At 34.9% G+C, this 21,517-nt stretch overlaps 1 protein-coding gene across 2 annotated transcripts in view; it reads right to left on the reverse strand.

The window, feature by feature from the left end:
* Positions 1–21,517, reverse strand: part of DERA (deoxyribose-phosphate aldolase) — a 114,271-nt gene that overhangs the window by 39,628 nt on the left and 53,126 nt on the right. For both annotated transcript variants that reach the window (XM_052000230.1, XM_052000231.1), the window contains one exon: positions 13,267–13,395. In XM_052000230.1, coding sequence (XP_051856190.1) covers positions 13,267–13,395 — 129 coding nt within the window. The remainder of the gene's footprint in view (positions 1–13,266; positions 13,396–21,517) is intronic.

The raw sequence follows: 21,517 nt of genomic DNA on the forward strand, positions 1-21,517 counted from the left end.
GTGACTACTAACCAATAATCATGCCAGTAAAATCTAGAAAGCATTTTTAAAGATTTTAAAGTATTGAACAAGAAGTTATTAGAGGTATATAGATGGTGTTTTGTTTTTATTTTTTTCTTCATCACTGCTGCCCATTGAGGACAAGAGCTTCATAAGAGAAAGATATAGGAAGTGAATGGCTTAAGATGACATCCAGAAATTTAATATGAATTTCTGGACCCCAAAATTCAACTTTTCAATAAAATTACATTTTTATATTTTAAAATTTAAAACTGTCAAATTCTTAGCTAAGAGCTATTAAAAATGTATTTGCCTGAAGATTTACAAATATTAAAAAATCCAATCCTGGCATTCATTAAAGTATCTTCTATGTGTAATTTACTATGCTAAATTGTATCCTCTTGATATAACTATAAAAATAAAAAGTTATTGCCTTCAAAAAGGACATTCTATATGAGAGATACATTATATCATTTACTAAATGTAATCATGACTATTTGAAGAAGGAGAGAGTATCTCAAAGGAGGTAGATACATGAGTTGATGTTGAAAGAAAACCAGGGGTCACATATTCCAAATACATAGGGAAGCCTGTGAAAAGATAAAGTGCTACAGGAAAGATGACCTAATTTGGGAAGGAGAGAGTAGACCACAGTGATCAGAACATAGTTTTTAAAGGAGAATGTGAAATAAATCTGTAAAGGTAAATTGAAGACAGATTATAAAGGGCAAATCTTTTCATCATTCTGGGCTTCAGTTTCCTTCAGTTTGTAAAACCCCTCATTTTGAAGAAAGTATGGATATTTAGTTTGAAGAAGATATCTACCTTTAAGTGTCTGAAGGACAAGATTAGAAAGATTAGAAGATTCTCCTTCGAGCCATGGCTAGAATCAAAAGCAAGTGCTAGAGATTGTAGGATCTAATTTAGATTTCAAATTGGGAACAACTTTCTAATCATTTGGGTATCCTAAAGTGAAATGAGTTATCTAGAAAAGTGGTGACTTCCACCTCCATGAAGGAGTACTTTCACTTGGAATGTCCATAAGAGGAATGCCTTTGAGGATGAATGTGGATAAAATAACACAGTTGTTTTGAATGGGTTCACTATAAATTTATGTTATACAACTTCAACTGGGCCTGAATGATGCCAGGCAATTTTTCTATACCATATTTATCAATTTATTATTCCACTCTCTCTACAGTGACTATTCCAAACTTTTTCATCCCTCCTCAAACTTTCCATGACCCTCCTTCCCTTAGTGCTCTCAGTTGAGAACCTTGCCTCATATTTTACAGGGAAAAAAATGAGGCAATTTACTGAGAACTCCCTCTTCTTCCCTTTTCTTCATCTACTACTTATATAACTTTAAAACATTAGACTGAATCTAGTAAGATGAAATTTAATAAGAATAAATACAAAATCCTATAGTTTGTCTTTTTTGGTTCTCTTCAGACCTGTTTGATCACTCCTTGATATCCTTTCATCTTTCAGATATTACACTCACTATTTCTGGATGAACTCCAAGATTCTATCCCAAATTCAAAAGAAGGAAGGAAGGAAATGTGAGGGAAACACTATTAGTGAATGAAGAAAAGTTTCATAAAGAAGATGGTGTCAAAGATGAATGTTAAAGAAAAAGAAGCAATCTATAAGGCAGAAATAATGAAGGAGTGCATTCTAGACATGTAGAGCAACTATTTCCAAATAGTGTTGTTGGAAAGAAACATCACAGGAAAAAAATATCCAATAACATTGTAAAGGTAGACTGGGACCAGGTGATATAAGGATTTAAAAACTAAACAAAAAAGTTCATTTTTAAGCTAGAGATAATGTTGTTGTTTGTCCTTCATTTTCAAAAAGCATCAATGACATCTTAGGTAATGTCTTGACTTGCACTTGAATTAGATTAAAATGAGACAGAGAAATGCGAAGTTATAAGGTTAAGTCATCAAAGTCCAGTGGCAGGACAAAAGTCAGCCCTGGCAATGGCAGGGGATGAACTTGGCATTTTCTATGTCTGACCAAGCCCAAATTCTCCTTCAGCTTCTTTTATGGTCACTGGAACAAATTGCTTTCATCTTCTCATTCCATTGGAGGAAGTCTTCTCATGCTTGGAGTAGACATTCCTTAACTCACTAATAGGTTTGAAGCCTATAGGTTAGCCCACCTGCTGAGATAGTTTACCAAAGTGAGGCTACTGAACATATTGCAACTTCTTGGAGCCACCAGTGAGAGTTGGATGAATCAGATGAATAGCAAAAGTGGATTTGCAAGCCCTCCACCAAAGGTGCTCATCCTTCTGAACTTCACTCCATTAGAGACAATAAGAAGATAATGGGAGTTGATTAAATAGGGAAATCCCAGTCAGATGTGATTAAGGGAAATTATTTTGGCAGCAGTATGTGGAACAGACTAAATTGTTGAGAGACATGAGGCAGGAAAATCAGTAAGGAGACTTGCAAAAATCTAGATAAGACCACCATAAAGAGTGGAGAGCTTGGAATATGATATTTCAGAAGCCAAAGAATCTAGGCTTCCAATCTAGGGATAGGTCTAACTTATGTTGCAGTGAAACACTGGTAGATATTAGTTCTATTGCAACCAATTCCAGCAAAAGCCTTATTGGTCTCCTTGCCTCAAGTCTCTCTTCTCCTTCGATCCATCATCCAATCTAGATTGTGATCACTTTGTAAACAGAACATACTCTTCAGGTTCTCGGGTTGACAAAGTTAAGTCTTGACCCAACTTCCTTTGAAACCCATAAATTTTTGATGCATATTTGATGTTTTTAACACTACATATATAATTACTTTAAATTTGGCATTTAATTCCTCCCACTAAAGTACATGGGAGGAATTAAATGTTAGAGCCCTTTAAAATGAGAATTAGATGTAAAATTCCTCCCAGGTATTTCAGGGGGAGTTATTAAATGTCAAAATCCAAAGTGATTACATGGTTACATTTAAAATATAAAACCCTGGTGTATAAAAGAAAAAAATTTATTGCAAGGCTTATTACCAAAAGTGGGAGATGGGCTTCACAATGACAACTTACAAAATACAAAGGCATCTAGAAAACCAGGGTAGAACAGTTTACAGTTAGTCACATTTTTGCCAAAGAGCTCCTTATACTTTTGATACAGATAACAGAAATTTTTCTGAGTTGGCCAGGTCCAATTCTACACATTTATTCCATGAAAAACAAATGAAAAATAAATGGAATTCTAAATGTGAGTGTCTAAGAGGTGCTTGTTAACATAGAATAGAAAGGCATGACTTCTGGCAAACAAACATGAATAAAAATAAGAGACAAAATTATAACACACAAGTATTTTTGCTTCCAGGATATCACTGCTTTCAATATGTAATGTTTTTCCCTTTCCAATTATAAATGGAACACAGGGAATTGGATTAAGCCATCACCTCAAACAAGAATGTGGGTGACAAGTGGTGTTATAATGAGGTGAAAAAAAGTCCTTTCCTTAGTGTACACATATTGTTGAATATACATTTGTTCCTGGAGCTAGAACATTAGCTTCTCAGTTTTTTTTTCAAATACCTATGTCTGTATATGTTAATTAAGAGATTCCCTTTCATCTGCCCTGCAGCTGAACCCTTCCATACATACTGTCTCCCCCAGTCAGAATGTGAGTTCCATAAGAGCTAGACTATCTCACTTTTCTATTTAGCACAGTGCTTGGCACACAGTTCAGCCTTAATAAATACTTTTTTATTCACTTATGCATTTATTTGGACTTTAATTTGATACTAATGGCCCACTAAAAGAAATGAAAGACAAGCAGAGTCCCCAGGTATAATATAGTATAAGGAAGAAAAGAGGAAAATCAATTAGAAATTAGTAGAAAACAGAAATGGGAAGTTAGCAAATAGAAGAGACATATAAGGATATGAGTTATCTGCTCCCTTAATAACTAGAAGAAAGAACTCTTGAGACTAGTACTAAAAAAAGTAAATTAAAGTCCAAAGATATAATTCTCATCCAGCTAGGTTGAGAAGTATTTAGGTCTAGAACAAGTTTGAATTAGGTCACTATTCAGAGAAAATCAGAACTTGAAGATTTAATGATCAAGCTAAACATTCCTTAATTCTGTAATTAAATGCCAGAATAATTAGCTATCTGTATATCATTTGTACTATGTTAAACCCTCACATTTTCCTCTCTTTCAATGATAAATCATTGTGATGTGGTCAAGTAATTTTGATACATTTAATAATTCTGTTGATGTTTTAATGGTAAGTAGACTCTACTAAGCCAAATGCAAAAAATATGCAAAGTGCCATAATAAGAAACACAGATATGACATAGGTCCTGTTCATGTGGATCTTATAATTCAATGGGGGTAAAGTAGTGAATGGACAGTTACACAAATAACTACTATGAAGGGGAGAATGAAATAAGGGGAAAGTACAGATCTGTGCAAAGTGTTAAGAGAAATCTGAGGAAGAAAATTCCTCAGCAGCAGCAGCAGCAGCAGCAGAAAGAGGAGAAGGAGGAGGAGGAAGAAGAAGAAGCAGTCATAAGTGAAAGTTTAAGGAAAGGTTTAAGAAAGAGACAAGAGCAGAGGATAGGATGCTATTAATAAGAAATTTGGGAGCAAATGACTATTAAAACTTGATGATATAAGAAGGAAAGCCATTCCTAGAGTGCCATGTATAAATTAGTGTCATTCCCTGAATTCAAAAGATTTTCTTATTCTAAAAAGTTCTATGCATTTTATTTCCTATATTTAGTGACAAATACTGCTTCTTTTCTTTTTTTTTTTTTAAGTCAATCTAGGTGGCATGGTAGACAGAGAACTACATTTTGAATCAGGAACACCTGAGTTAGAATTCTAACTTAGAAATTTACTTGCTATATGACACTGGGCAAGTCACTTAATTTCTATTTGCTTATTTTCTTATCTATAAAACGAGTATAACAGCACCCATCTCCCTGAATTGCTGTAAGGATCAAATGAGATAATATTTCAAAATTTTAAAACACTATATAAATGTTACCTTATTTTTTTTATTATTATTAAAACATCTGCACTAAGAAAGGAAAGAGTTACATAAAACATAAAACATCTCAAATGGAATTAATTCTAGATACTGGATTACACACCATTGTATCACACAGCAACCATTTATGTAACTGTGCATAAGCCACAGTTCTCCAGATTTCATTTTCCTTATCTGTGAAATGATGGGGTTGGACTAGATGGCATCTTGGCTTCCTTCCAGCTCAAAATTGATGATTTACACACTTTATGGCTAAACAAGGGGAATGTTACATATCTTTATCAATAACAGATCAATATATGGGGAACAAGGTAACAAAAATGACTTTACAGGTCCCTTTTTTAAAAGGTCGCATCCCCTCATGTCCCAGTGATGTTTTAACAGTTTTTCTCATTTCCCAGAAGATTGAGGACAGTGATTGGTGGGAAAACAAAGTTTATATATTATCAATATTTATAGATCTAAGTATTGGAGTCATTGGGCACTATAATTGGGGGAAGAAGAAAAGGGGTCTTTAAATTTCATTTGAATATGTATATTTTATGGATAGTTCTTTTTTCTTTTGGAGTATAGATATTGCTATAAAATAATTAATAAATGATTATGAAAATTATGATAAGGATAGAAACAAAAAAAGGAAAGAAAGAAAGAAGGAAGGACTGAAGGAAGGACGGAAGGAAGGACGGAAGGAAGGAAGGAAGGAAGGAAGGAAGGAAGGAAGGAAGGAAGGAAGGAAGGAAGGAAGGGAGGGGAAAAAAAGTCTGACTTTCCAAATCATGGTCTGGGGAAGTTGGAAATGAAGGCCAATTCTTTTGGTCATGACTATATTGAAATTTTTTCCTAGAGCCTGAGGCTTACTCCTATGAACAAGTGATCATTATCTCATAAGAAACTTTATGGAAAAGCAAAGAACTAAAATTCTATTAAGTCTGTTCATTGACAGAATTTCTAATTTAACCCATAACTATATAAACAGATTCAACAGTATGCTCTGGATGCAATTAACAGATATTTTGTTCAATATTTCCTATACTGAAGTATTTTATATCTATGGGATGGATCAGCAGGACTCACTGAGGCTAGAATATGTACCCTGGATTTTAGGAAAATAAATTTCAAAACACAAAGAGGAAGGGTAGGTAAAATTTCATACACTAAAATTTTACAAGAGGAATGAGCTTAGAAGGGAAGGAAAACTCTCAAGTTGAATTTTGAAGACACAGAAAAACAATTCTGATGAAGAATAAAAAAGAGTTGTCTGCAGACGTCAATGCAGACACATAGAAAAACTGCCAATGAATTTAGTTTAAATAGGCACATGTGTGCACACACATCCCTATATGTCTGTCTGAATCTCTACACACACAAATATTACACACACGTCAAATGCATGGTATGACATATTAACAATAGTTTAGGAGATCAATGTTCAGAATGATCTAAGGCTGGTGAAGGAAGGTAAGATAAACAAGGATAAAGAATGAAATAATGGGCTTTTGCGGGGAAGTCAATTAGTAGGGAAAAATAAAAGAATCAAAGTTTCTGCACAAAAGTCTCTGTGAGGATATATGTATATTTGTGTCTGTGTTTTTCTCTCTGAAGATGTCTGTCTCTCTTCTGTGGGTCATTAGTCTTCAACAGAAAAAAAAAAAATTCTCCCTATGATCCAACCACTATGATCCAAAAGTCTCCTTAATAGAAAAATAAATAAATAAATAAAAGTTGGAGGGGAAAAAATTAATCAATAACCATTTATTATTCCCTACTGTGTGTCAAATACTGCACTGGTTATTGGGGAAACAAATTTTTTTAAAAATTGTACTGTTAAAAAGAAAATATTGTTCAATTAAAGTAAAGCTAATGCTCCACTCATGGGAGAATGAGTTAAAAAGTGAATGATGAAAGGAACTCTCTACTTTCCCCAAATGTGTGCTTATAGTCAGAAATATTAACATATTTGAGAAATTTGCTTTAAAGAATTTTTTCAGCAATTTAAAAAAAATCACTAATCATTCCTTAATATATCCTCCCTTCATTTAAAAAATGTCCCTGGGGGAAAAAAATGACATGAAAAGTTTTAAAAGCTTTAATTTCTTTTCTAAAACTCATAATTTTGAATACTGAAAGATAAGAATAAAGTACAAGTCAAAGGAAATTTGCTTTTTAATTATGCATATAATTTATTCTTGCTTAAAATCCTAGTTAGATGCCCCACCTAACTGTTCGATAGCAAGGGTAAGTAACATTACAAATCCAGAGACAATTTGTATTTTTTTTCCTTTTTATTAAAAAATAAACAGGAATGTTTTAATTATTCACTAGAATATTAACATAAAATCAGTATGGAAGCTACTAGCATTCTATTAAAAAGGCTTATGTGACATAGATGATATAAGCCCTTCCAAATTTCATTGACTATTCAGTGTCTCTTCTGTTTTCCCTGCCCAATTTAGCAGCATTCTAAGTTAGGAAACTTATATCAATGTCCCAGTTGGTGATTTTTTTTTTTTAAGTACAGGCTATAAGAGTCATTTTAAGCAAAACAAATTGGGATATCATCCATATAACCCATACAAAGTGAAAACTGTTTCTAACTCCTCCCTCCTTGAATTATAAAAGAAAAAAAAAAGGTTTTAATTCTAAATTTACCTTTCCAAACTGGAAAAAAAATTCATGTTTTTTTTTTTTTCTCAAATATATTTATTCAATTAACTAAAAGTTTATCTTGGTAACTCTTAAGGGAACATCCCCAGACTCTATTCAAGGAAGAAGTCATTGCTATGGGGAAAATGACAGAAACCTTGAGGGGAAGTGACAACCCTTTATTTGAACTGCAGGAGAGAATAATATGATATACCCCTTAGATTGTGGGAAGGTACATTTCAGAGAATGGATATATAGGTAGGACATTTAGATCAGGAGTCTTCAGAAATAAATTCTAAAGATATTTCTTAGAGGCACTTTTGATAAAGGGGAGTGGGGAATAGTTTTCTAAAGGGACTGATATGGATTCACAGATAACTAACAGATTTTTTTAAACTCATAGAAGATGGAAGCAAAGGCAAATTAACAGAAGATAAATACAAAAGTATAGCTCATTTTTTGTGAAATTAATTTTAGGAATACTAAGCCTTCAGAATGAATTGAAGCTGCTAAGAAAAACTAAAGACAATAACAAATATGGTTTTTGTTTTGAATTTTACTTTTGTTGGGGATAGCACTAGAGCTTAGGATGAATAAGACAGTAAAAATTTTTGGTTGAAAGAAAATAGAAATAAAATTCTTCAACTCTTATGTTACTTCTATTTTTCTCTGCCAAGGAAAACCATTTTAGCCTGCTAAGGACAAAAAAAAAAAAAAAAAAGATTATAGGAAGTTGATACCAAAAATAAAATAAAAATAATTACGTGCATACATAAAATGATCTCATTGAGTTCAAATCACCTAGATTTGCAACTCTATCTCTTTACCTCTGAAACTGGATTACAGCTCTGAAAGTCAAGCAGGATAGAATATTCAGTCCTCTGCTGCCTGGTAGATGGGGATTGAACCTTCAATCCTGTCATTAAAACTTTAAAGATTTCTAGCTAGCTTATAAAAGCCGAGTCAAATAACTTTCTAGGGGCGGAGCCAAGATAGCAAGAGAAGGCACACGTGACTTTCTAAGCTCCTCTCATGCCCTCACGACCAACATTAAATTCAGCCTCAAAAATAGCACTTGACTGGTAAAACCCAGGAAGATTAACAACTCATCAGCCAAAAATAATCTGGAAGATCGCCAGAAAAGGTTTGTCCTGAGGGGTCAGAAACACACTAGCGCAGGCAGCAAGAGAATAGCTTCTGGAGCAGACCAGGGGTAGGGGTGGCTAGAGAAGTTATAGAGAGACTCTGCTATAGGCTAACTGCTCTGCCTTAATTATAAAGCAGTAAACCACCAGAGAAATTAAAGCCTAAAACAGAGGGTACTCTCTAAAAAACACCAGAACCTAACAAGATCTGGCTATAACCACCTAAAAGCAGAAGTGACTCAGGCAGACCTATAACACAGCCCCGCAACCACATTCTACAATTCGGGGTTTTTGCTGGGGCAGTTACAAATCTGCAGGCAGGGGGGGCACAGCCTGGGGCAGCCTCTAATCTGCACAGTGCGGGACTTGGCCTGGGGCAATAAAACTTTCACAGCACGACCCTGCTTCTCTCAGCAGTGACACTTCCAGTCCTTGCAGGGCTACTCACTGATCAGCTGCTAATACCACGGCCCCAGGCAGGCTTTGGCTTGGGGTAGTAAAACTTTCACTGCTGCACTCCTGTACCTCACTGCTCTTTGTAGCCGGTTGGCAGGATAGCTATCCTTGCTCTGCAGAGGAAGCTGGTAACCTCCTAGCTCTGAAGGGAGACCCTACAGGCTTTAACAAAATGAGTAAAAATTATCAAAAGGACATCGACAGCTTCTATACTGAAAGAGAGCAGCTTTTCAACCCCGAGAAGACTAATAGCAGTCTCCAGACAATTTTTGGTCCCCAACACAAAAGGCTCTCCTAGAAGAGACTATTAAAAATCTTAAAAGAGAACTAGAAGAAAAATGGGGAAAGGAAAGAGAAGCTATGCAAGAGAGCAAACTTCCTGAAGTATGAATTGGAAAAGGTAAAAAACTCCCAAGAAGTGCAGGGAAACAGAATTTATGAATTGGAAAAGGTTAAGAATTCACAAAGAAAGTAGGATTTGTGAAATGGAAAAAGAAAATAACTCAATAAAAAAAAAATAGCAAAATAGCATAGCAAAAAAAAAAAAAAAATAGCCTCCCCCTTCTCCCCCCCCCAAAAAAAAAAACTCAAGAAAAATAAAGTTTTAAAAATGTGCTTTAATCCATATTCAGACACAAGCAGTTCTTTTGAGTATGGATAACATTTTTCATCTTAAGTCCTCCAGAGCAGTTTTGGATCATTGTCACAATGAGAATAGCAAATCATTCACAGCTGAGCATCCCACAACATTGCTATTACTTTATACACAGTACATTAATAAAGATGTTTTTTAAAAAATAAATTAAGAATTTTGGCAGAAAGTCTTAGAAAGTGAATTACCTAATACAAGAGGTGTAAAATTTTACCCAAGTATAAATACCATGAAAATTAGAATGGAGCAAACAGAATGTAATATCCCCATCTGTCAGGCTATGTTAAAACAAAGTTAAAAGATAGAGAAAAAAGAAAAGAAGAAAAAATTCAAAAGTATCTCCTTTCAAAAACAACTGACCTGGTTAAGGAGAAATAATTTAAGAATCACTAGGCTACTTAAAATGTATGATTAAAAAGAACCACACTTATATTTCAAGAAATCATGAATAAAAATTGTCCAGATCTATTAGAACCAGATGAATGACAAAATGAGATTGAATCTGCTCATCATCTCCTGAAGGAAAACTATAAAGTGAAAACTCCCAGGAACATAACAGTTAAAATCAAGAAATTCTAGGCCAAAGAGAACATACTATACATAGTTAGAAAGCTAACTGGCTCAAATGAACTACATATATCTTAGGTCACTATCAATAATGTTTAGAAGATCATGAAGATTAGAAAAAGTATGGCATTAATGAAAAAAAATTCCTATTTTTTTAAAAGGAGAAGAATAAAACATTTAACTTAAAGAATGGTTAAGTTTTTACTGATTCCTAACAAAATTTAAAATATTTTTAAAGTAATGGCTAGTGGATATAAAGAAAAAGAAGCAGTGAATATTACAACATGACTGCAGATATTTGATAACTATGACAGATTAGCTTGATCTCTCTGTCTGTCTCAGTTTCTGTCTCTCTCTCTCTCTCACACACACACACACACACAAAATATTATACTGTAGATCAATGTAACCAATTATATCCAGTTCTTCCTTTTAGAATCAAAGTTCAGAACAAGTACTACCTCCTATAAGAAGTATTTCCCGATTACTCTCAGCACTATGCATTTCTTTTGTATATATATCTGCTATGACAACTAAGACTATAGATTGTAAAAGTACTTTGCTGTTTTTTTTTTCTTTTAATTTAGTTACGCTTTTTGTTTTTTTAAATTTCATTTGCTTATGAATATGTGTGTGTGTGTGTGTGTGTGTGTATACAGACACACACACACACCCCAGGAGTGACATAGAGGTATAAATATACCAGGGTGATGGGTGTAACAGAAGAAAAAGAGATTTTCTTAATGACAATGTATAGTTGGAGAGAGATTAAGAGCTTATATAACCTTAAGAGTCTAACAAAAAGTGGGGAAATGAGATAGTAACTGGTCTTTACTAGGTGAAGGAGGTAAGGTGGTTATATTGGAGAACACCTCCAGGAGACAAGGATGTTTGAGCTGCGATTCAGCTTTCTACCATATAATTGGCTGATCATGGTCTCTATGAGGTTAAGTCATGGCTTCGTGGTAGTAGCAGGGCAGCCACTTTGGAAACCACAATTCTAAAATAATGATAATTAGAGGAACTATGTCTGGAAAGACATCAAACCCTAGCTATGTCACTTGGGGGAGAGGGGGTTACTTAAACTCTGTGTGCCTCAGTTTCCTCATCTGTAAAATGAGAAAGTTTAGGTTCCATAATTTCTAAGGCTCCTCTCCACTCTAACTCTTTCAATCTAGAATTACCGACTGACTTGTTCTAACTGAATGAGTGGGATATGGAGTGTGGCTGCAGAGCAATAAACAAAATTTACCTCAATGATTTCTCACTTAGCAGGTTTGTCCAGGATCACATAGCCATTATATATTTGTTAACACTTGCTATAATAATCCAGGCATCTAGTTAAGTATACAAAGTATAATCAAAGACAGGCAAAAACAGTACCAATCCTCAAGAACTCCACATTCTAATATAGGAGAAAAGGAGAAGGCAACATGCAAATGACCAGATACATATAAGATATATATATATATATATATAAAATGCATGAAAGTTAATTCAGAAGGGGGAGAGAAGTTATGAGTAACTAGAAAAACTGAGGAAAGGCCTCCTGCAAAAGGCAGGATTTGGAATCAGTCTTGGAAAAACTCCAGGGAAACTGGCAGAAGTGAGGACACAGAGCATTCTAGCCAATACAAAGAGATGGACACAAGAGGGAAATATTTTGCAGAGAACTATAACTGGGATAGTGAAGCTCTATTACAGAGTAATTGGAAGAGAGTGTAATGATGACTAAAAAGGTAGAATGGAACCAGGTTATAAAAGGTTTTAAATAGTAGTATTAAAGATCTTCTTGGCTTTAAGATTAACTTTACCCACTATAACATGTTGCCTTGATTTTTTTTTTTTTTTTTTGGGCAAGGCAATAGCAGTTAAATAATTTGCCCAGGATCACACAGCTACTAAGTATCAAATGTATCAGGTACTCCTGATTCCAAATCCAATGTTCTAATCACTGAGCCATCTAGCTGCCCTTACTTTAATTTCTTAATAAATTAAATGTAGCAAGCATCTACTATATGTTAATCACTGGGCCTTATAATATCTCTCCTGCTTTAGAACTTCAAAATTGGTATCATATATATTATTTAATTTGATCCTTACAACCCTAGGGCAGGGCACTAGTTCTAAGTCCCTACTCAAATCTTAACTCCTCTATCCTTTCCTTTGGAGATTTTCAGAGTCCTCAATTAACTTCCACATTCCCAATTCTGCAAAAGCTACTCCCTATACAGTAGAATAGGGCAGAGTAAACTGACCCAAGGATCAAATTTAGTCCTTTGGGCAGAGATTACACTCTCCTGATTTAGAACAGAAAGTACTATTGTCAACACTACCCAGGCCCACGTTGGAATAAGTAAATGAGATAGCTTGATGAACTTTTGGAGATCATTTAAAAGAAAAATCATAAGCCATCGCAAAGAGTGAAAATTTTTTGGCAATACTAAAAGTGTAAAATTAAAAAAAAAGAATAAGGAAGCGATGAAGTTCCTGTTTAAGTTGGTGAAAAGCAAAATCAACGAGCAGCATTCAACACAATTCATGAGCAAGAGCACCATCTACTGTACATGAATAGCACAGCAAAGAAGTCACAACAGTCAAGGAGGACAATAAATATAAAGTCAGTTTTTGATCACTGCACTTTTCTACAAAAGTAGAAAACTAAATAAACTTCAAATGATTAGCACTTTCAGAGGATTTTGATAGGATATCATGAAGGAAATCAAAATCATTCTCCCTGATTGCTTTAACAAATCAAAAACATTTAAATACAATTGCTTACCTGCCATCATAGCTATCATACTGGCTCTATAGACATTAGTAAGGGAACCAAGTTCTCCCGTTGCCAGAATGGTTTTGAGGTGTGCATCTCCACAGGCTTTGCGAAACTGACAGATCTCATCATACAGAGCTGTTGGGGGGAAAGAATGTGGCAGTTAAAACTCAGGCAATTGACAATATGATTTGCCAGCAGTTTAGAACAAGAGAGTTTATTTAAAATTTAAATAAAACATTTATCATGTTTAATTATTCAAAATCAATAATACCTGTTATATGCCAAAAGAAAATTTTGCTTTAAGCCCCCAAAAAGTCCTTTTTTTCAGCTTTCAAGAAAAGTTAAAAAAAAAAAAAAAGGTAACAAGTTGACATAGAATATTGATTTGAAACTATGAAATATTCTTGAAAGATCCTCTGCAAAGGCTTTAAGAGGTCAGTTGGCCAGGGTACTTCATAAGCTATATATGGGGAAGACTGAGCCCTGATGGCCATTGACTAATGCAATTCTGAAAGAGAACAAAATTCTCCAGATAGAGTAATGATATTCGTGGCCAAAAAGTCTTCTGATGAGCCCCATCATTGCCTGTACTGAGGGGTACTGCCTCTTGCAATAGGCTCCTTTTTTTTTTTTTTTTAAAGTTAATGAGATCGTCAAACACAACAGTATATAACTATGAATGTATTTCATGGCTCAATTAAAAGCTCTCTGGTATTTGGGTTTTTAAAAATCATCATCTAAAAAAAAAATAAAACAAAACCCACTGCTCAAATGGAGACATAAAACACTTAACTAAATTAAATTTCTGATTTTTTTCTTGTTGTAGAATAGTACTGTAGATTTATTATTTAGAAAATATAATTTCTTCCTTTAACTACATAGCTCAGATTAACTCAGATACTAAATCAGTAAGGCAACAATCATTTATCAGTATTCATCTATGCTCAGCATTGTATTAGGCGCTGTGATAAACAGTGATGAAGTGAGAAAGAAAATGTTCCCTGACTTCAAGGAACTTGAAACAAAGGCTCTTTAGGACAATATCTAGAGCAAATGGTTACTATATTTTAAGACATTGCTCATCACAAGCTTTAAAATATTTGACCCACGACTCTGTTTATTAAATGTCATTAACATAAAATACAAAAAAATTTCTCAAGATTCTTGAGAACAGTTATTTCCCAAAGATCAATAAGTAAAGGAACACATACAGTATATTTCCAATATAGCCCCATGAAAGTTCAATAAGTATTTATTGACTAACAGTTAACTTCAGAAGCATTATCAGTCACCAAGTGTTTTAGCACGCTGCCTAGCCATTATAATGATGGGTATCTTGGCAACTAGATGGATAATGTATCCCAATCAGAGAGATTAGATGGATGAAATGTAACCTAGTCAATCTCAAATCATAATATTCATTAACATTTTCAACTGTAACTTTCCTTCCAATATAAATGAGCAAAATGATGGAAAAACTAATGGCCTATTTTCTTCTACATTAGTGGAAAGGGAGAGAAGCAGGATGTAGATTTATTATAATTGCTATTGAACTGTATATGTAGAGGAAATTACAAATGAAGTAATAAGTTCAAGAGATTCCCATTCCTAAAAATTCTTCATAAAAAGTAATTGCTCAACAGAATGAGTAATCCCTTGAAATTTCAAAGCATCATTCTTCAAAAGCTCCCTTATATACACTATTTCAACATCATAATAAGCTATCATTTCTATTTTATAGATGTAAAAACTGAAACACACAAAGGTGGATGACTTGGCCAAGATCTCATCAATGGGCAACCATAGAACAGAAATCAGGACTCAGGTTTTCAAGACACTGAGTAAAACCTTATGGCTAAACTAGTTTGCCTCTATCCCAAAAAAGTACACCTACAGCTCTCACAGAATTCATATCTACCTCTACAATCATTTTTTTTTTCTTAAAAGCAAGCAACCTGCAATAGGAGTAAGAGCTAGGTTTCTTCTGAAAATTTAAAAAAAATTTTTAAAAAGTATTTGGGTTTTTATAGACCATAAAAAATGTGATATTGATCTATATCTTTCAGATGAGAACAAAATAGGAAAAACATGCTAAAAGGAAAAGGATTGCAAAAGGAGTGAAGAGACTCAGAGCCTAGTTCCAGACCTGCTTGTAATTAAATTGTATGACCTTTTAAAAAAGTCATAAACTCTCTGTTCCTTGGTTTCTTCATCTGTAAAATGAAGAAGCAGGGAAAAAATAACTGACAAGGTTCTTTTACTCATTAAAAAGAGTATGATTTTATGAATTAATTCAAAGGTGATTTTTCATGATCAGGAAAATCCTTCATAGTTTATTCACTGGAACCCACTCTGATATACACAGTAGATTTGATAAAACTTCAATGAGTGCAAGATGTTCAAATTTACTACAGAAAATGCACACAAGCACCTCTTGTTGCCAACCTGAAAAGAAAATCTCGCCAGTAACAAGATAAATTAGAAAGCTACTGACAATGACTGACAAATAAAAATGAAATTCCAACACAAGGGTTATAAATAATTTAAGATATGTACCTAATGTAAAATTAAGCTAGAGTGATATTAAAAAATTGAGAAATGTCTAGGATATAGATGATGCTTAGAAATAAATTCTTACAATAGATGTTTTTAATATTATGTATAGTATATATGTATGTGTGTCAGCGTATGTGTATTATATACACACATACACACATATCTTTTATCAATCCCTATAATATAATAGAAAGAATTAATTTGGATCCAGATCCTGGCTCTGTCAATTGCTACCTTTTGACTTTGGGAAAGTCACTAAATGTAGTAAATTTACAATAGTGACCTCTTCTCATAAGACTTTTAGGATCGAACAATTTCTTACAAAGATAAAGTAAAAAAATCATCCCATTTCTCAGTGAAACTGAATGAAAACGGGCACATACAAACACAAATCAGTAGAGAAGACACTGAAAAAGACAAGCTGAGCTTGTTAAGAACTGCCAGCATGGTATACGATGCCCCTACTTCTTCTGTACCAAGTCCAAACCCTTCATCAAGCCATCATCCTTACTAAGAAGAGTCACTACCTTTCCAAGTTTGGAAGTTGTTCATTAGGTTGCAAAGACAAAAACATTTGTTGTTGAAGAGACAGTTCCCATTCTTTTGTTTTTGTGCACTGGTTCAGTTGACTGGTCCAATAATAAATGACATTTTAGACTACTATAAGCAGCATCCTTGTTTGGATTCTAATTTTATAATTGAAAGGTAGCACCATGAGAGGGAATGTCCATAATGAAAAAAGTACCAGTCATGAAGACTTCAATATAAATCCTGCCTCAAACTTTTGATATGTGATCATGAAGTAGTCCCTTGAGTTCTCTGAATCTGTTTCCTCATGCACTTGCCTCCCAAGGTTGCTGTGGGGATCAAGTGATATGATACCTGATGCAATCTGCAGGCTTTAAAAGTGCCATATAAATATAAGCTAGCTCACTCAGAGGATGTATGGCTGGTTCTACACTAATTAAAGACACAGTCAGGAGAGTTTACTGGTGACCTGCAGCTTATTTTACTAAAGATAGATTGTTTCCTTTCGTGGGTGACTTGTGGTTCCTGGCGTGGGAATTTCATAAATAACTGTATTTTTGTTTGGAAAGCTCAGTTCCTGTAGAGACTAGATTTGGTGCAGGAGAGGTGGCACACCAAATCAAGCTTCAGGTACTAATTAGTGATGAGACCATAGGCAAGTCACTTAATCCCTATCTGCCTCAGTTTCCTCAATTCCTACAATTGATAGAATTGTATCAAGTAGCCGTATCAAGACAGATCTGAACTCAGAAAGATAAGTATTCCTGACTCCAGGTCCAGAATTCCATGCATTGTGCCATCTAGCTGCCCCTACTTGACACACAGTAGTGCTTCATAAATGTCTGATGCCTTCCCTTCTCATTTGCTGAAGGCTTAATTCTGCCAAGGGAGTTGGGAGGGGAGGGAGGAAGGAAAGAAAGAGAAAGAAGAGAGGGAGAGAAGGAAAGAAGGCTTGGTAGGAGGAATGAAAAAGAGGAAAGGAGAAGGAAAGAAGGCAGAAAAAAGAAAAAGAGAAACAGGCATATGAGGGAAGAAAGGAAGAATGGGAGACTGGCAAAGAAGAAAGTATCTGAGGAAAGAAAGAAATGAAAGGAGGGTAGAAGGGAAAGGAAAAAAGAGAGAGGAAGGCAGAAAGGAAAGCAGAAAGGAAGAGAGAAAGGGAAGAAAGAAGGAAGGAAGGAGGAAGGAAGGAAGAAGAGAGAAGGAAGGGAAAAAGGGGAAAGGGAAACAGGAAAAGAAAAATGGAAAACAGAAAGAGGAGAGGAGAGGAGAAGAAAGGGGTAAAGGGAGGAATGTGGAGGGAAGAGAGGGGAGGGGAGGGAGGGGGAAAGTAGAAAATAGAGAGGAGGGAAGAAGAGAGGAAGAAGAGAAAGAAAGAAAGTTACCCAAATTTTATTTTTCAGTAACCTCTAAATCTGTGATCTTATGAAAATGGGTATAGAAGTCTAAGGTAATTATATTATTGATGTTTATTTTTAATTAATTAATTTTAATTAATTAAATATTTAATTATGAAATTTATCAAATAGGTATCTCCTACCTGCCTCATCCCAGAGAAAAATAGGCACACAGAAAGTTTTATCCATCAAGTGAACTAACAATGCTTTTAGTTAACAATAATAATGAAAACTAAGAGAAAACTTAGGAGAGCCAACTAACATCAGAAGTTGGGTAGGACTCAAAAAGTTACTGGCTTGGAATATTGGGTTGAATCTATTTCTTAATTTTTTTATTTGAGTTTTGATTTTGTTATTGTAAGGGATTCCAAGGGTGAGAACTCCTTTCACCTAAGTATATTAAAAACTAATAATTTAAAAGTCTTAGTAGAGTCACCCAAGACAGTGAGTGGTTAAACAGATTCTAGTAAATTGTTACAGAGTTTTTATGTTTCAAAGATAGGATAATAACTGGATATTTCTGATCCTAGGGTAATCCTCTATCTACAAAATCATGGTCTCTTTCAAGCTAAAATTTAAGAGAATTATAAAGTCTTTACTTGGGTTCAAAATTATCAGCTTCATAGGTATACATAAGGGAGAGATGGCAAGATAGTTGTTTCTTTAGAAGGCACTAGGGAGTTGTAGGTGATTTAAATCTCAACAGTAATCAGCAATGTGATAAGACTATTTTTTTTTTTAATCTAAGCTCCTTATGGGTAGAGACTGATTTTTGCTTTTTTCTTTGTATTCTCAGCTCCCAGCACAATATCTGGCAATTGAGTGACTGACTGACTCCTTAGACTTCTGACTAGAAATAGCACGGTGACCAGAATTATGAAGAGAACTGTTCTGCTCTAGTCTTAAGATCAGACTACAAGAGTAATATATTCAGCTCTAGATGCTGCATTTTAGGAAAAACATTGATAAGGTGGAAAGAATTTGAAGAATAGCAAATAGGATGATGAACAGCTTTGGGGGGCATTCCATATTAATAGTAGTTGATGAAACTGTGGTGATTTAGTTTAGAGAAAAGAAGGGAGAAAGAGAAGAACAAGCATTTATTAAGCACTTAACAAGTACCAATCACTGTGTTTATATATTACAAATATTGATCTCATTTGAGAAAACAAGGTCGGGGCAGCTACGTGTGCTATCTAGATAGTAGATAGAGCACCAGCCCTGAAGTCAGGAGGACCTGAGTTCAAATCTGACCTCAGATACTTAACACTTCCTAGCTGTGTGACCCTGGGCAAGTCACTTAACCCCAAGTGTCTCAGCAGAAAGAGAGAAAGAGAGAGAGAGAAAGAGAGAGAGAGAAAGAGAGAGAGAGAGAGAGAGAGAGAGAGAGAGAGAGAGAGAGAGAGAACAGAGAGGAGACATAATGGTTGTATTCAAGTAGTTGGCAGAGCATCAGAGACCTTAGCTTATGTCCTGTGGCTAAAACAGTCCTGGCTGTGTGATCCTGGACAAATAACTTAATCTCTAGGTACCACTCTAGGTAATTTACTAAGAATGTAAATTTCATAGAAGGCAAAGGGGATAAGATAACAGATCCAGTCCCATAACGTGAAGCAGAATAAATGGATTTTTTTAATGCCTAAAGAATTTTTTTTTAAATAGAAAGGGGATGTGTTACAAATGACCTAAAAAGTTAGACATAATCAAAAAAGCCCAAGATTCAGTAAACCCAAGAACACCAACTACTGAAGGAAAGACTTCTTATTCAGTAAAAATCAGTGGAAAATTTGGCAGAAAATACATTTTGATCAGCATTTTATACTATGCATCACAATAATCATAATCCAACCATTCTGGAGAGCAATTTGGAACTATGCCCAAAGGCTTATCAAACTGTGCATAGCCTTTAATTATGCAGTATTTCTACTGGGCTTGTAACCCAAAGATATCATAAAGGAAGGAAAAGGACCTATATGTGCAAAAATGTTTGCAGCAGCCCTTTTTGTAGTGGTAAGAAACGGGAAATTGAGTGAATGCTCATAAGTTGGGGAATGGCTGAATAAAGGAATGGTATTGTTCTATAAGAAATGATGAGCAAGTTGATTTCAGAAAAGTTGAAAGACTTACACGAACTGATGCTAAGCAAAATGAGTAGAACCAAGAGAACATTGTACACAGCAACAATAAAATTTTGTGATGATGAACTGATGGACTTGGTTCTTTTCAATAATGAGGTGATTCAAGGCAGTTCCGATAGACTTGTGATAGAAGGAGCCATCTGCATCCAGAGAGACAACTATGGAGACTGTAGATCAAAGCATATATTTCCACTTTCATTGCTGCTGTTGTTTATTGGCTTGTTTTTTTTTTTTTTTTCCTTTCACCTTTTGAACCAGGTTTTTTTTTTTTTTTTCTTTTTTGGTTTGGACTGGATTTCTACATTGCCTCACTACTCCCACTAAGCCTTCTCATGGAAGAAAAAAACAAAACTAAAAACAAAAAACAACCAACATATCAACCTCATCTTATGGTATATGCCAAATTCTACATCTGTAATCCTTTTCCTCTCCTCCCCACTAAAAGGAAAGAGATATTCATGATACAATATACACATTGTATATATTGTTCTCCTGGTTCTGCTTACTTCCCTTTGCATACCCTACCCAGATACTCAACTAGATGAGAACACATCTCAATCAATCAAAGACTTTAGACTAGGTTTGAAAAATCCTTGAAAAAATTGTATAAACTTTAGTGGCACTGTATAGGAAATATACTGAGAATGGCTGAGGAAAAACCTAGTCATGCCCTGTGGGCCAGTTTCTGAAGTGATAAATTTGAGAGTGAATGATTAGGCAGAAAAAGGCATTCCCACCAAAGCCCTGAGAAGAACCAGCTTGGAGGAGGTAGGGGGAATTTCAGGCTGGGTCTTGATCTCTCCATGCTTTGGTCAGAGGAAGACCTTGTGAGAGTCAAAAGTTCTGAATAATGTTTGTTACTATTAGCACCCTAGCAGTGTCCCCAGAACAGCTCTCAGAAGTGACTACATTGAGAGCCAAGGGTAGGGTAGACAAGATGAAGAAAACAATAAAGAACCCAGTAGAAAATCTCCCCAATGTCTAAGGAAAACATCTTGAGACAGGACTTCCAAGGGCTGTGAAGTAACACTTTGCCGCTTGTGCTCTCCAAACTTGAACCCATTGTTCCCTGAACTTCTTATGTACTTGTGGGAGAGTATGTCACAGGCTTGTGACCAGTGTAATAGTACTATAATAAATAACTATTTTTGAATATTGTCTGACTAATGGGTTGATATCAACTAATAATCATGGGGGAGAAAGATTTTAGCATTGTCAGGACTCAAAATTGTTCTCAGTAATTAAAAGACAAAGAATTCAAGCAATATCCATCTCTATGGCTGCACAGGTACACTTATTTGCAACTCTAAAGACAAGAATAGTATTGATGCGGGTTGCGGTCCCTTTAAGAAACTGGTCCCATCAGATTCATTTATTCCTTTCTGATTCCCAACCCAACCCAACCCTGGCTGATACATTATCTTTTTTTTTTTTTTGAAAATTTAATTTTATTTAATAATAACTTTGTATTGACAGAATCCATGCCAGCATAATTTTTATACAGCATTATCCCTTGCAATCACTTATGTTTCGTTTTTTCCCCTCTCTCCCTCCCTCCCCCCCCCCCCCCATGGCTGATACATTATCAATTCAAGAAGCTAGGACCTTTGATTCACAAATCCTGGTCAAAAGCATCCC

Source organism: Antechinus flavipes, chromosome 5 (assembly GCF_016432865.1).
Source record: "Antechinus flavipes isolate AdamAnt ecotype Samford, QLD, Australia chromosome 5, AdamAnt_v2, whole genome shotgun sequence".
In the NCBI taxonomy this organism is placed as follows: Eukaryota; Metazoa; Chordata; class Mammalia; order Dasyuromorphia; family Dasyuridae; genus Antechinus; species Antechinus flavipes.